This window comes from Rhinatrema bivittatum, chromosome 4 (genome assembly GCF_901001135.1).
Source record: "Rhinatrema bivittatum chromosome 4, aRhiBiv1.1, whole genome shotgun sequence".
In the NCBI taxonomy this organism is placed as follows: domain Eukaryota; kingdom Metazoa; phylum Chordata; class Amphibia; order Gymnophiona; family Rhinatrematidae; genus Rhinatrema; species Rhinatrema bivittatum.
Genome location: NC_042618.1, coordinates 168,114,149 through 168,128,775, shown reverse-complemented (window position 1 = coordinate 168,128,775; position 14,627 = coordinate 168,114,149). Strand labels below are relative to the sequence as shown.

Here is a 14,627-nt window from a genome sequence, read left to right as displayed (position 1 = left end):
CGGAGCTGCCAGGATCACATCTGACGGGTGAGCTTCTATGCGCCGGAGCACCTTGCTGTTTAAGGGCCAAGGCGGAAACACATACAGCAGGATGTTCATTGGCCAGGGGGGAACCAAGGCATCCACTCCTTCCGCTCCTGTCTCTCTGTGACGACTGAAGAAGCGGGGGCTTTGGCATTCCGGAACGTCGCCATCAAATCTACGCTTGGTCTGGACCACCTGCAACATATGAAATTGAACGCGTCTTCAGAGAGCTCCCACTCTCCGGGATCGAGGTGGTGGCGACTGAGAAAATCTGCCTGCACATCGTCAGTCCCGGCGATGTGAGAGGCTGCAATGCTGACTAGATGTTGCTCTGCCCAGCTCATCAACTGCTGAGCCTCAACCGCCACCGGTTGGCTCTTGGTTCCTCCATGGCGATTTACATAAGCTACTGCGGTCGCATTGTCAGACAGGACCCTGACTGACTTCTCCTGTAGAAGCAGTAGGAAGGCTTATAATGCCAAGCATACCGCTCTGGTCTCCAAATGATTGATCGACTATTGGGATTCTTCCACTGACCATTGCCCCTGCACCGATCTCCCCTAACAAACTGCTCCCCAACCGGACAGACTGGCATCCGTGGTGACTACCATCCAAGCGGGAACTTCCAAGGTCGCACTGCGGTGCAAGTTGTTGGAGAGTAGCCACTAGTGGACACTGGAGCGTGCATTGTCCATAAGAGGTAGTGGTAGATGAAATTGTTCGGACAACAGATTCCAATGAGACATTAATGCGGACTGAAGAGGCCTCATATGTGCAAAGACCTATAGAACCAACTCCAAGGTGGAAGCCATCGAGCCAGGGACTTGCAAGTAATCCGGACCCTGGGAGTATGTTTGGACAGCAATTCCTGAACCTGTCCCTGCAGTTTGCTGATTTACTCCTCATGCACCTCCACCATCTACTGGAGACAGAGAAATACTGATGGATTGTAGGTGGCACCTTAGGTTATAGGGCAGAGTCTGTCAAAACGTCTCTGTCTCCATTTGCTGGTGGGGAGGCAAAACCCAGGAGTCTGGACTGATCCGGGTACTTACAGGGAAAGAAAGGAATTACTCAGTGTGGCCTTAAATCTATGATCTCACAAAATTAGAGCTCTCTGCCTCATTTTTAGCCTTAAAAGCTGCCTGAGGCATGAGTAAATTTCTTGGGTATGTTAGGTGATCCCCAGCCCCTGAACTATATCACATGCTGCACTTCTTATGGCTGACCATTTCCAGCAATCAAACCACTTCATCTAACCTCCAAGAATGGACGTACCTGGCACAGAATAGTACAGGTGCTCCCAGGAGCTTAAAATGTCCCCAGTCCAGTGTCCAGCATAATGCCCATGACTTGAAAATGTGGACCGCGAGATCACGAAAGGGCGTTTCTTCAGCACATCAACCAGAACACTTACAAAGAGGGAGAGATCAGAGGCATTCAAACACAGAAAACGGCAGCCTGTCCAATGCAGCATAAAGAGGGGCCATTTTACAGTACAGAAGGCATAATGTGCATTAGAAATATTTATAAAAATATAAGCAGTAAGAGGTTTCACTCAAACAAATTAAAAATAAATAAACTGAAAATTAAAAGAAGTGTGCTGCTGCCCCCAGTGGCTTTAGTCTGCATTGCAAGCATGTTTTCCTTCATTTGGACCTGGAATTAATATTTTTCCATTGCTCTGTGGCTGGTAAATGCTCTCATCAGCAGGTCTCCATGACCTCTCTCTCAGAGACACAGGGGCAGGATCTCTGCACACAGCAGTGACATTCTGTAAGAGACACAAAGTCTCTGTGGAGAGAGAAATGGGGTTTTAAGAGCTCCCTGTGATCACTCACTTATGGGAAGCAATCGCCTCCATTAGCCCGTACAGGTTGTGTAGGTTGTAGTGGGTGGATAGGTGCTGCTTGCTGGAGGCACAAATAGTTACCGACCTCAAGGCCCCTGCAGCTACTCCTAGAGAGAAGAAAGACAAAAGGCATGAATGCAAGGAGGTCAAAACCCAAACACCAACCCAATCACAAACTAAAATATACCCAAGGGCATGCAGCTGAAGTCCCGACTCAGGGACTGGAATATTTCTGGCTGCAGAGCCTTGCACAGCCACATCTGACGCGAGGGAGAGGTACATCCTCCTTTTTGTGTGGGAACACTGCAAAGTGAAGGACAGCAGCCAAAAGACTTGCACGGGTGAAGTGAGATGACTTGCTGTGTGCCTGCTTGGAAGGCACGTCCCACTGAATTCTAGAAACTTCTCAAAGGTCACTACCACTATGGGGTATTAGAGGCAGTGAAACAGACTGCCCCGAGGCTCTTTTAATTGTCAATTCCACAACTTACGAAGGGGCAATGGGTGGACCAAGTGATTGTTGACTTTTGGCTTTATAGATACAGGAGCACTAACAAAGCCACACAGCTGGGAATAGCTTGTTCAGGGAGACAGAGAAAGGTTCCTGGGGTTACCTGGGATGTACGGGGGGTTTTCCAGCTCATTATCTGGGCAGCCATCCAGAGAGCCCCACACCATGTTGGAGGGCTCATTCATATCCTGACAACGAGAAAAAGGAATGCATGAGATCCAAATGACCCAGAAATCCACAAAACACTGTTACTCAAGTCAAGAAGCACCTCCATGTTTTCAGTTTGTGCTTGACTTTTCTCCACTTTGAAGGCAAGGGAATGAAAGGCGTAGCGCTGTTGCCTGGTCTAACATTCCTGTCTCCAGTTTCATTCTTAATCAAACAGTTCATAAAGCCAAATCATGCACAGTGCATGCGTGTGCCTGTCCACATATCTATATTAGATCTAGGTCTCAGTGGGATGTAGGACCTGGTGCAAGAGATAAAGGTGGTGAATCTGTTTGGCAACAATGGCGGGTGAATACTAATGAAAACTACTGCAGTAATATTTAAGTACAACAAAGGAAGGCTATGATAAAATCAAGAAATTTGTTAGAAAAAAACTGACAGCAGCAATCCACAAGATTAAAAACTTGCAGGAGGTGTGGGCACTGTTTAAAATTACCATCCTTGAAGTTCAAACAAAATTATTCCATGCATTTAAAAAGGTTGAAGGAAAACCAAACAACTGCTGGAGTGGTTTAATAATTGTTGCGCATCCCGGCTGCGTGGGTGCTGCGACCAGGCCTGCTTACCTCGCGCTGCCCTCAACTAGCTCCGGTCTCGCCGCTGTTGCCAGCTCCTGCTGTCCCCGTCACTCACCATGGCCCTCTCCGGCTTCCTCCACGCCGCAGGCCTCGCAGCGGAGCTCCCGGCGGGGTTCCACGTCTTCAGCCATCTCGGCCCTGCCCTTAGGTGCGCATGCGGCCGACGTCCTCAGATTTAAAGGGCCAAGCGCAGGAAAACTGATGGGGCGCAGATTGATGACATCACTTGAAAGCCCTATATATAGTGAGGCCCTGTCCCCAGGACCTCGCCTTGGCAATCAGGTTGACACCGTGGTGTAGTAGTTTGCCTTATCCTGTGTTCCAGCGTCTCCTTGTTCCAGCGTCTCCTTGTTCCTGAGTCTCCGTGTGTTCCTGTATCCTTACTCAGGTAGTACCTTCTCGGACTGATCTCTGGTACTGACCTCGGCCTGTCTGACTACTCTCTTTATCTGCTGCCTGGAACTGACCACTGCCTGCCTGACCATTCTCTTCGTCTACTGCCTGGAACTGACCACTGCCTGCCTGACCATTCTCTTCATCCACTGCCTGGAACCGACCCTCACTTGCCTTGACAATGCTGGACTGACCTTGGTATTGACCCCTGCTTTGGCTGACCACTTCTGGACAGATACTCTGGCTCTGACCCTTGCGCTTCACTCGGACACTCTCTTCTGGCCTACTGTGACTACCAGACCAACCTGCTTGGAATCCACCTGCGGCCTTCACCTGATTAGACCCGCAGGTGCCACCTGTCTCGCCCGGAGGGCCTTCCTGAACTGTTACCCCCTTGAGGTCCATTCTCTCTGCATCGGCTGCACGCCCTTGCTCGTGGTGGGCACACCCCTCCGCTACCTCTCCGGGAGACCATCCGAGGCCCACCTAAGTCCAGGTGGTCCGGGTACCCAAGGGCTCAGCCTACGGAAACCCCAGACTGTTATTGGCGAAGCTCCAGCTAACCTCTGTCTCGTGTGCTTCGCCTCCTGATGGCAGGCGCTCTCTGGGTCCGACCAGAGGGCCGTACCAATCCTGTACCAGGCCAAGGGTCCACCTCCAGCGCAGCAATAGTGAGGTGAAAGAAGCAGTTAAAACCAAAAGGGCATCATTCAAAATTAGAAAGCAGACCCAAATGAGGAAAAAAGAGAACAGCATAAGCACTAGCAAGCTAGATGTAAAAAAAGGTTAAGACAGAATTTGAAAAGAAACTTGCCATACAGGTAAAAACAAGTAATAAACACTTTTTCAAGTACATTTGAAACAAAAAAGCCTGTAAGGGAGTCAGCTGGCAGGGAGGACAAGGAAATAGCAGAAAAACTAAATTAATTCCTTGCCTCTGCTTTACTGAGAAGGATGTTGGGGGTTATGCTCTCGCCGGAAACATTTTTTGATTTTGGTGACTTTGAGCGACTAGATGGGAATCACTGTGAAACTGGAGGGTGTAATAACTCATTCTGTCAGAGTAGGACTGGATGGTTTTCACCCCAGAGCTAAAAAATAAAATTGCACACCTGTTTCTGGTGATTTCAACCTATTATTTTAAGCAGCCACGGCACCAGAAGACTGAAGGGTGGCCAATGTGATGATGCCAGTTTTTAAAAAGGGCTGCCGGGGTGATCTGGGAAACTATAGACTGGTGAGCCTGACATTGGTGCAAGGCAAAATGGTCAAAGCTATTCTTAAAACCAGAATTACTGACCACACACATAGACTTGGCTTAATTTGCAAAGGGAAGCCTTGCTTTACTAATTTACTAGATTTTTTGAGGGTGGAAATAAACATGTGGATAAAGGTCAGCGGGTTGACATACGATGTTTGGATATACAGAAGGCATTTGGCAAAGTCCCTCATGAGAGGCTCCTCAGGAGACTGGGAAGTCATAGGAGCGGAGGCAGTGTCCTACTGTGGACTGGTAACTGGAAAAAAGAGGAAATAGAGGGCAGGGCTAAATGGTTAGCATATTCATAAATGATATGGAGAAAAGTGACCAAATTTGCACAAAATTGTTTAGAGTTCTTAAAATAGCAGTGGATTGTGAAGAGCTGCAGAGGGACCTTGTGAGTCTAGGAGACTGGGCTTTTAAATGGCAGATGCGATTTAATGTGAACAAGTGCAAAGCAGTGCACGTAGGGAAAAATAATCCCAACTACAAATATACAGTGCTGGATTCCACGTTAGGCGTCACCATCCAGGAAAAGGGCTTTGAAGCCCTTGTGGAAAAAAAACTTTGAGATCTTCGGGCTCAGTGTTTGGTGGCGGCCAAAAAGGCAAATAGAGTGTTAGCAATTATTTGGAAAGAAACAGAACAAAACTGAGAATATAATCGTGTCCTTGTACAGATCCATGGTGCGACCACCTGCTGAGTATGGGGTGCAGTTCTGGTTGACCCATCTCAAAAAAGACAGCAGAATTAGAAAAGGTACAGAGAAGGGCGACAAAAATGATAAAGGGGATAGAAAAGCTCCCTTATGGAGAAAGGATAAACAGATCGGGGCTCTTTAACTTGGAGAAGAGACAACTGAGAAGGATGTAATTGAAATTTATAAAATCATGAGTGGGTACATAGGGAACAATATTTACCCTTTCAAACAACACTAGGGTTAGGGGACACTCCATGAAATTAGCAACAGGCAGATTTTAAACAAGTTGTAGGAAGTATTTTTTCATTCAGTGCATTATAAAGCTATGGAATTTGTTGTCAGAGGATGTGTCAAAGCAACTAACATACTTGAGTGCAAAAGGAGATTGGACAAGTTCCTGAAGGGAAAGTTCATAAACAGTTATTAGCCAGATAGACTTGGGAAAGCCAGCGCTTATCCCTGGGAATGAGATACAAGAAACAGATCAGCTACTGGGGATCATCCCAGCCTGGATTTAGGCATAGACAACATAGGCAATAGGGCCCAGATTGTGAAGGGGTCAAATACCCAGGCCAAACGGAAATGCAACTGTGCCAAGGAGGAGCCTGCTCTAGCAGCCCATTTCAAAGGGGCACTGGGACTCCGGAGGGGAGCGGGAGTAGAAGGACATCATCCACTATCTGATCTCCAGGGTCTCCCACCTCCCACTCTCTAATCCTGCCTGTGGGGACCCAGATCTTAAATCCGGACCTGGATCTGCCAGTACTTGTGACCCAGACTGGCCACTGTCAGAGACAGAATGCTGACCTCAATGGTCTGACCCAGCATGGCACGTCTTATGTTCTCATGTGTCTAGATTTGTTCGTGCGTCTGTATGTTTGTGCATGCGTCCATATGTTTGCACATATGGGTGTGTCTGAATGCTTGACTGTGTGTGTGTGTGTGTGTGTGATAAAGCAACATAAACTTGTGAAGGAATCTATGACAAGCAATTAATTAAACAAATGTAACCCTAAATGTGAAGGACTCAATGAAGGACGACAATGGCTATTATTCATCTTATATTTTAAAAGCTTCCATCCCAGATGTACAAGGAAATTCTGAGATGGCTCACATGCCATCCATTGAGGTCTTTTTAACTGGGTGAAAGTACAGAGCTGAGAACAGCAAGAAGATACTCACAATCCACAGACCATCGAAGGGAACTTTGGAATGAAAATCCCTCAGCATATCGTGCCACCAGCTGAAGGTCTCTGGGTTGGTGAAATCAGGAAATGCTGTCGGACCAGGCCACACCTGAGGGAGACGAACAAATACACACAGAGAAACAGAGAGCTTCAAGCACAAAGTGCACAAATATTTATGTATTTAAAAAATTTACAGTATATCCCACTTGATAATTAGTTCTCGGCAGGTAACAATAACATAAAAACCCTTCAAAAACTGCAATAAATCAGCACAAAACCAATCAAACAAATAAAGTTACAAAAATGTAACTGAATAGGACCCAATGACATAAAAGGTACTAAGGAGAAATTACTACTTATCCAATAATTTCCTTTTTTTTTTTTAATGAAGATAAGTGGATCCATACCAGTGAGTTATGCACCTCTGCTAGCAGATGGAGACAGAGCAAAGCTGACATGATGGTATATACACCCCTGCACGGACATCAGTTTGCCAGTATTCTCTGCAAAAGCCAACTGCGGACAAACTAACAAAACTTGACTATTAACAGACAATCACTCCAGCACTCAGATAACAGAAAACCACTGAGCTCAGAGAAGGAGTGTAATAACACTAGTCTAGGGACTGGATTGACACTTACAAGTAACCACTGGAACACGCAGCCACGCAGGAAGACAATAGCACAACCATCCGGCAGCCAAAGGCAGGAAGGTGGATCCCCCTATCTTCATTAAAGAAAAGGAAATCATCAGGTAAGTAATAATTTTTCCTTTCTTAGCATTCAGATAGGTGGATTCACCCCAGTAGGATGTAGCAAAGCCACTCCTGAACAGAGCGAGAGGCTGCCCGCAGTCCGATCAATACCACACGTGCAAAGGTTGCATCCTCCCAGACCTGCACATTCAAGCGGTAATGCCTGGAAAAGGTATATAAAGAGGGCCATGTCGCAGCTTGGCAAATTTTGACAGGAGACAGAAATCTAATCTCTGCCCATGACACTACCTGAGCCCTACTGGAATGAGCCCTAACCTGACTAGGCAATGACTGCTCAGCATCCACATATGTGGCTGGGACTACTTCCTTAATCCAGTGGGCTATTGTAGCCCGCAAAGCTGACTCACCCTGTTTACTCCCACCATGGAGTACAAACAGTCAATCCATCTTCCTAAGAGGTTCAGAAACCTCTAAATACCTCACAATATGTCTCTTAACTGTAACAGGCGATATTCATCCACATCTCTCTCCCTGTTCAGAGTCGGCAGGGAAATTGATTGATTCAAGTGAAAATCCAAGACCACCTTTGGCAAAACAGTACGCAACTGTATCGACCTTGGAGACACTCGCAGATATGGTTCCCAGCAAGAAAAGGCCTGCAGTTTGGAGACTCTACATGCAGAACAAATTGCCACAAGAAATACCATTTTCAAGATAATTAACCTCAAGGAAAGGGTACACAGCAGTCGAAAGGTGGGACCTGCCTGAAAATCCAAAAACAGATTAAGATTCCACAAGGGTACCAACAACTGCAGGGAAGGATGAAGATGCTTCACCCTTTTTAAGAAACGAGCCATTTTGGATGAGCCAACAAGGGTCCACCATCCACTTGACCTCAGAAACAGGCAAGAGCCATACCTTCAATGAATCAAGGGTCAAAACTTTACTCAATCCATCCTGCAAAAATTCCAAAATGAGTGGGATCTTAACCGAATGAGGATGAACCCCTTGATCCTCACACCAAGCCTCAAACATTCACCAAACCTGCACATAGGCTAAGGAAGTGGAGAACTTTCTCGCTCGAAGCAAGGTGGCAATCACCACAGTGGAATATCCACGCTTTAGCAACCGAGCCCTCTCAAGGGCCATACCGTAAGACAAAGTCAAGTCAGATCTTCATGAAGAACAGGCCCCTGCCATAACAGATCCCTGTGAACCAGTAGTCGGATAGGAGAGTCCACCAGGAACCTTCGCAAATCTGCATACCACAGCCTCCTGGGCCAATCTGGTGCCACCAGATTGGCCCATCCCCATGTGTCTCTCGATCCTCTGAATCATTCTGCCCAACAAGGGCCTTGGGGGAAAGGCATATAGGAGCTTGCCCTCCGGCCACTCCTGCACGAGAGTATCAATTCCCAAGGACTTTTGATCTCTCCTGTAACTGAAGAAGCTAGGAACCTTCACAGGACCACGTGGTGAGTAATACTGCTCCCACCCCCAACCCAGCCGTCTAGCCCAGCACTGTTTTCAGGCCCTTAAATTGCAGACACTCCCTGGGGCGTCGCGCACCAGGCGTCGCGCACCCGAAGGAGCGCAACCTAAGGGGCTTGCCCCTTAGTGCGCTCCTTGGAGCGTCCCAGAGCAAGAGCCATTACCCACCCTTATCCATCCATCCAGCGATCACACATCCACCCATCCAGTCTCCAGCGGCACTCATCCAATCTCCTGCAGCACTCATCCAGTCTCCTGCGGCACTCATCCAGTCTCCAGAGGCACTCATCCAGTCTCCAGAGGCACTCATCCAGTCTCCTGCGGCACTCATCCAGTCTCCAGAGGCACTCATCCAGTCTCCTGCAGCACTCATCCAGTCTCCTGCAGCACTCATCCAGTCTCCAGAGGCACTCATCCAGCAGCACTCATCCAGTCTCCAGAGGCACTCATCCAGTCTCCTGCAGCACTCATCCAGTCTCCTGCAGCACTCATCCAGTCTCCAGAGGCACTCATCCAGTCTCCAGAGGCACTCATCCAGCAGCACGCATCCAGTCTCCTGCGGCACGCATCCAGTCTCCAGAGGCACGCATCCAGTCTCTAGCAGCACATCCAAGCTCCGGTAGCACTCATCCAGCACCGATCCAACCTGAACAATAATGTACTACCGACCACGCACCTACAAATCACTCATCCCAATCATGATTTCCCCCACTACACAGTTACTAGGCCTCACCCTATTCACCATAATCCTATTCAACGCCCAATCTCTCACCAACAAAACTCTTATACTCAACGACATACTGCAGGACACAACCCCAGACGTTTGCGCCATAACAGAAACATGGCTCAAATCCACGGACATCACACTCATTAACCTATTACCAACGCAGACTTACGATTTCTTCTCCATCCCAAGACAAAAAAAAAGAGGAGGGGGTATCTTCCTAGCTGCAAAAAAATCCTTAAGGTTCTCACACCACCCCATCAGTACAGTAACTAAACTAGAACTAGGATTGTTCAAATCAGAACAACTCCAAATCCTGCTAGTCTACGCCCCGCCAGGCTTACTAGAGTCAGACTCCTCTCCTATCATCGAAACCATAACTCTGCATCTCAATCTTGACTCCCCTGCTATAATCCTGGGTGACTTCAATTTACATGTTGACAAAGTTCCCCTCTCTACAAACTGTGAAGCCCTCCTCACCGCACTGTCAGCGATGGGATTCCCCTCTCTACAAACTGTCAGCGATGGGATTCCCCTCTCTACAAACTGTGAAGCCCTCCTCACCGCACTGTCAGCGATGGGATTCAGACAACAAATCAATAAACCCACCCACAAAGCAGGCCACACGCTCGATCTACTCTTTACAAACACTGGTATTTCTCTTACAAAACAACCAAATTGCAAAAAAGTCCCATGGTCAGATCATTCTCTAATCTCCACCAGTTTTTCCTTACCTCGATCAGACTCCAAACTCAACTCAAGACCCTCTTTCCTATACAGAAAACCTTGCAACTCGGAACATCTAAGTAAAGCTCTAACCTCGGATCTACCACTCATTGAAGTATCTACCCCCAACGCTGCCCTCCAATCCTGGTCCAAAATAACAAAATCTATAGCAAACACTCTCTGCCCACTGACAACCAAAACAAGGTCTGCTAATACATCCAAACGTCAACCCTGGTATAATGATGAACTACGAAAACTCAAACAATTACTTCGGCAAAAGAAAGAAAATGGCGCAAAGCCCCTTCACCAGCCTCACTCTCTGATTACAAACGATCACTCCATCTTTACAAAAGTACCACGTTGAAAATCAAAAGAGACTACTATGCCCGAAAGGTTCATCATCTCAGCTTTGACTCAAAAGCTCTATTCGCCTTCGTTTCCAGCCTCACTAAACCTATCACTCCAGATATACCACCCGAACAAAGCCCAGACTAAAGCAGACGAATTGGCTCTTCATTTTAACAAAAAAATATCGGATCTCCTTAATCAGCTGATTCCAAACACTACGTCTCCAGATAACACATATCTTCCCCAAAATAAAGACATCCAGCTTAATGCCTTTGAACCCATCACAATCACAGAGATACAAAATGTATTAAAAAGAATGAAACCGTCATCACACCCATTTGATCAAATCCCTACCAAAATGCTTCTTCTTATCCCGGACACAATAGCAAAAACCCTAGCAGATATTATAAAACTGCTCCTTATCACATGGCATCTACCCAGATGACCTAAAAACTGCCTCAATCAAGCCACTGCTAAAAAAACCAAATCTAAATGCATGTGATCCCAACAACTTCCGCCCTATTTCCAACCTACCATTTATAGCTAAAATCATGGAAAAACTGGTAAACACCCAACTATCCAACTACCTAGAGGACCACAGTATTCTGTCCCCAAACCAATATGGTTTTCGCAAAGCCGCAAGCACCAAAACGCTACTAATTTCACTCATGGACCACCTACTCTCTGGTATTGATAAAGGCCAAGCATATTTTCTAATCCTCCTTGACTTCTCGGCGGCCTTTGACACCGTCAACCACGCCCTTCTTCTAAAACAGCTGGCAAACATTGGTTTAACAGGTGCCACACTAAACTGGTTCAAAACATTTCTAGAAAACAGAGGATACAGAGTCAAAATTCATAATAAAGAATCCCAATACCACCCTTCTAATAGAGGAGTGCCGCAAGGATCATCACTTTCACCCACCCTTTTCAATGTCTACCTGCTACCACTCTGCCAACTACTAACAAAATTAAGCCTGAAACATTTCCTTTTTGCAGACGACGTACAGATCGTAATCCCTATAAAAGAATCAATCTCAAAAACAATGGAATACTGGGACAGTTGCCTATTAGAAATTAAACTTCTCCTCAACAGTCTAAACCTTGTACTCAATGCTTCGAAAACAGAATTCCTGCTCATATCACCGGAAAACAATAACACACTTCCTAAACCACCCACACTCCTTCAAACAACCCACGTAAGAGACTTAGGAGCCATCCTAGACAATCGTCTCAACCTCAAAACATTCATTAACCAAACCACCAAAGATTGCTTCTACAAATTACATATCCTGAAAAGAATAAAACCGCTGTTTCACACTCAGGACTTCAGAACAATCTTGCAAGCAATAATCTTTTCCAAACTAGATTATTGCAACTCATTACTATTAGGCCTCCCAGCTTCTTACACCAAACCTTTACAAATGGTTCAGAACTCTGCAGCCAGAGTCCTTACAAATTCCAGGAAAATTGACCACATTTCACCTATTCTCAAAAACCTCCATTGGCTTCCGATCCACTATAGAATCATGTACAAAACCATTAACATCATATACAAAACTATCAACCAACACACGCAACTTGACCTACAAATACCACTTAAAAAATTCACCTCCGCCAGGCCTATCAGGGAACACTACAAAGAGTCACTCCAAATTCCAAAGGCCAAAACCTACCAACATAAATCCTTGAGTCTCAGAGCCTTCTCATCAGCAGGTCCAGCTCTCTGGAACTCGATCCCACCTGATTTGAGACAAGAGCCATGCTCTTTAACATTTAGGAAAAGACTAAAAACTTGGCTTTTCAAAAAAGCATTTCCAAGCCTTGAATAAAACCTCCTCTCACTAGCACTAACTCGTATGCAATAATGGAATGTAAACACGAATCAACCAACCTCAAACCCTCTCTCACTAATTCCTGCTGAATATTTATCATACTATTACCATTCACAACTGTCATATTTATTCATTTGATTACCTATGTACCGTTTCATAGTCTTATTTTTTCACTTGCTATTCTAATGTATCAATAGGCTGAAATGTAAATATTGTGCTGTTCAATTTCTCCCCTTCCATCCCAAGTTTATTTTCCTTGTTTTTTGTAACTTTCCCTCTCCCTTTTTCTGATTCACTGTATTTAAAGTTCAAGGTTCTTATTGAAAATATTGTTTTTTACGTTACGTTATGCTTTACACTCCTTGTTATTTGTAAACCGGGTTGATGTGATGCCTATCATGAAACTCGGTATAACAAAAACAATAAATAAAATAAATAAAATAAATAAATTGTGAGATGTCACCAGCAGGTCTAGAAACGGGAGGCCCCCGTGGTCCACTATGAGCTGGAACACCTCATATGACAATTTCCATTCTCCTGGGTCCAGATTCTATCTGCTGAGAAAGTTGGCTCTTATATTGTCTTTTCCTGCTGGAGGCTGAGATCTCCTGAGGATGCACTTCCACCCATTCCATGAGTTGGGCAATTTCCTGCGACTTGGGTCTATCCTCCAGGAGTCTCTGCGGTTTTGAATCTATCAGGCTATTCATTAGGGCGTCTAAGTCTTCCCCAAAGAGGAGATACCCTTTGAGGGGCAAGATGCTTAACCCTGCTTTCAAGGGTGCATCCGTCGCCCAATGTCTGAGCCACAAAAACCTCCTTGCCACCACCATCGATGCCACTTGTTTGGCTGAGTTTCTAATAAGATCATACAGTGTGTCTGCCAGAAAAGCAGTCCCTGACTCTGTTCTATCCATTCTATCCCCTGGGCCTTCTCCTATCCCCAATGTTTCTTCCTGGATCTGCTGGAGCCATTTGACTAATGCCCTGGCTTCATAGCCCCCACATACTGCTGCTTGTAAGGACAAACTGGCTGTCTCAAATGCTTTCTTTAAAAAGGCTTCTACCTTTCTATCCTGTGCATCTCTTAAGAATACGCCCCCTTCTACCGGTATAGTTGTCTTTTTTGACACTGCTGCCACTGGGGCAACTACCTTTGGGACTATTAGCAACCTATCTACCTCCCCCTGTTGTAGTGGGTAAAGGAAGGTCATTAAGGATCTTGCTTTCAGAGCTGAATCGGCCATGACCCATTCTCCCTCAATCATCTCCTCTATAGAAGGGTGGCGGGGAAAGTCTTTTGATGGTCTCCTTATACCTCTCAGTATTGGGTCCCTTTGCATGCTCTTTTCCTCCTCATTTTCTTTGCCCAACTCCTGTAGGCTTAAGGCTTGCATAACCCCCTTCACGCCCCTCCTCCTCCTCCAATGGAGCTTCCTCTAGGAGTTCCAAATCTCCTGCATCACTCTCCCAACCACCAGGAACGGGCAGGAGGGGTGGTGGTGGTGGGGGGGGGGGGGGGGGGAGGGGGGTCCCCCTCTGTCCTAGGCTTCTTTAAACCTGGCGTGTTTTGGGAGCCCAAGGGGGAACTACTTTCTGGGGGGCCTTCTAATTTAGCCACTTTGGCTTTCATATCTTTATAGGCCTATTTCTTTATAGGCCAGGCGCATTAGCAAGATAAATTCTGTGGAAAACTCAGTTACCTGCGCTATGCCTTGCCTTCTGCCCTCTAGGGCTTCTCTCTCTAACTCAGGGCCTGCCTGCACCTCGGCTGCATCCCCCCCATGATTGGCCCTCTGCCCGATCAAGCTGCTCTCGCGGTTCCCTCTGAGCCGGCGTCGGAGGTGCATCTGCTTGGAGCCCGCCCCTCCCCTCCTCACCTGATTTCCTCTGTCTGTTTTCCGGTGATTCACAGCCATAACAGCGGGGGCAAAAGGAGCCCGCGATGGAGCTCGCATTTTCGGCCCCTCTCGGCCATGCGTCTTGCCGCTGGATGGGGAGAAGCCTGTGTTCCCGCCGCTGTGGCTAAGGACACCAAACTGCTCCCTGTGAGC

The 14,627-nt window shown here is 46.6% G+C and overlaps 1 protein-coding gene across 1 annotated transcript in view; it reads right to left on the bottom strand.

Moving 5' to 3' along the window:
* GAA (glucosidase alpha, acid) overlaps positions 1-14,627 on the bottom strand; it is a 76,120-nt gene that overhangs the window by 27,655 nt on the left and 33,838 nt on the right. Inside the window, exons 10-13 of the mRNA XM_029599183.1 lie at positions 6,730-6,843; positions 2,491-2,575; positions 1,866-1,983; positions 1,303-1,436 (exon numbers count right to left, since the gene is read on the bottom strand). Coding sequence (XP_029455043.1) covers positions 1,303-1,436; positions 1,866-1,983; positions 2,491-2,575; positions 6,730-6,843 — 451 coding nt within the window. The remainder of the gene's footprint in view (positions 1-1,302; positions 1,437-1,865; positions 1,984-2,490; positions 2,576-6,729; positions 6,844-14,627) is intronic.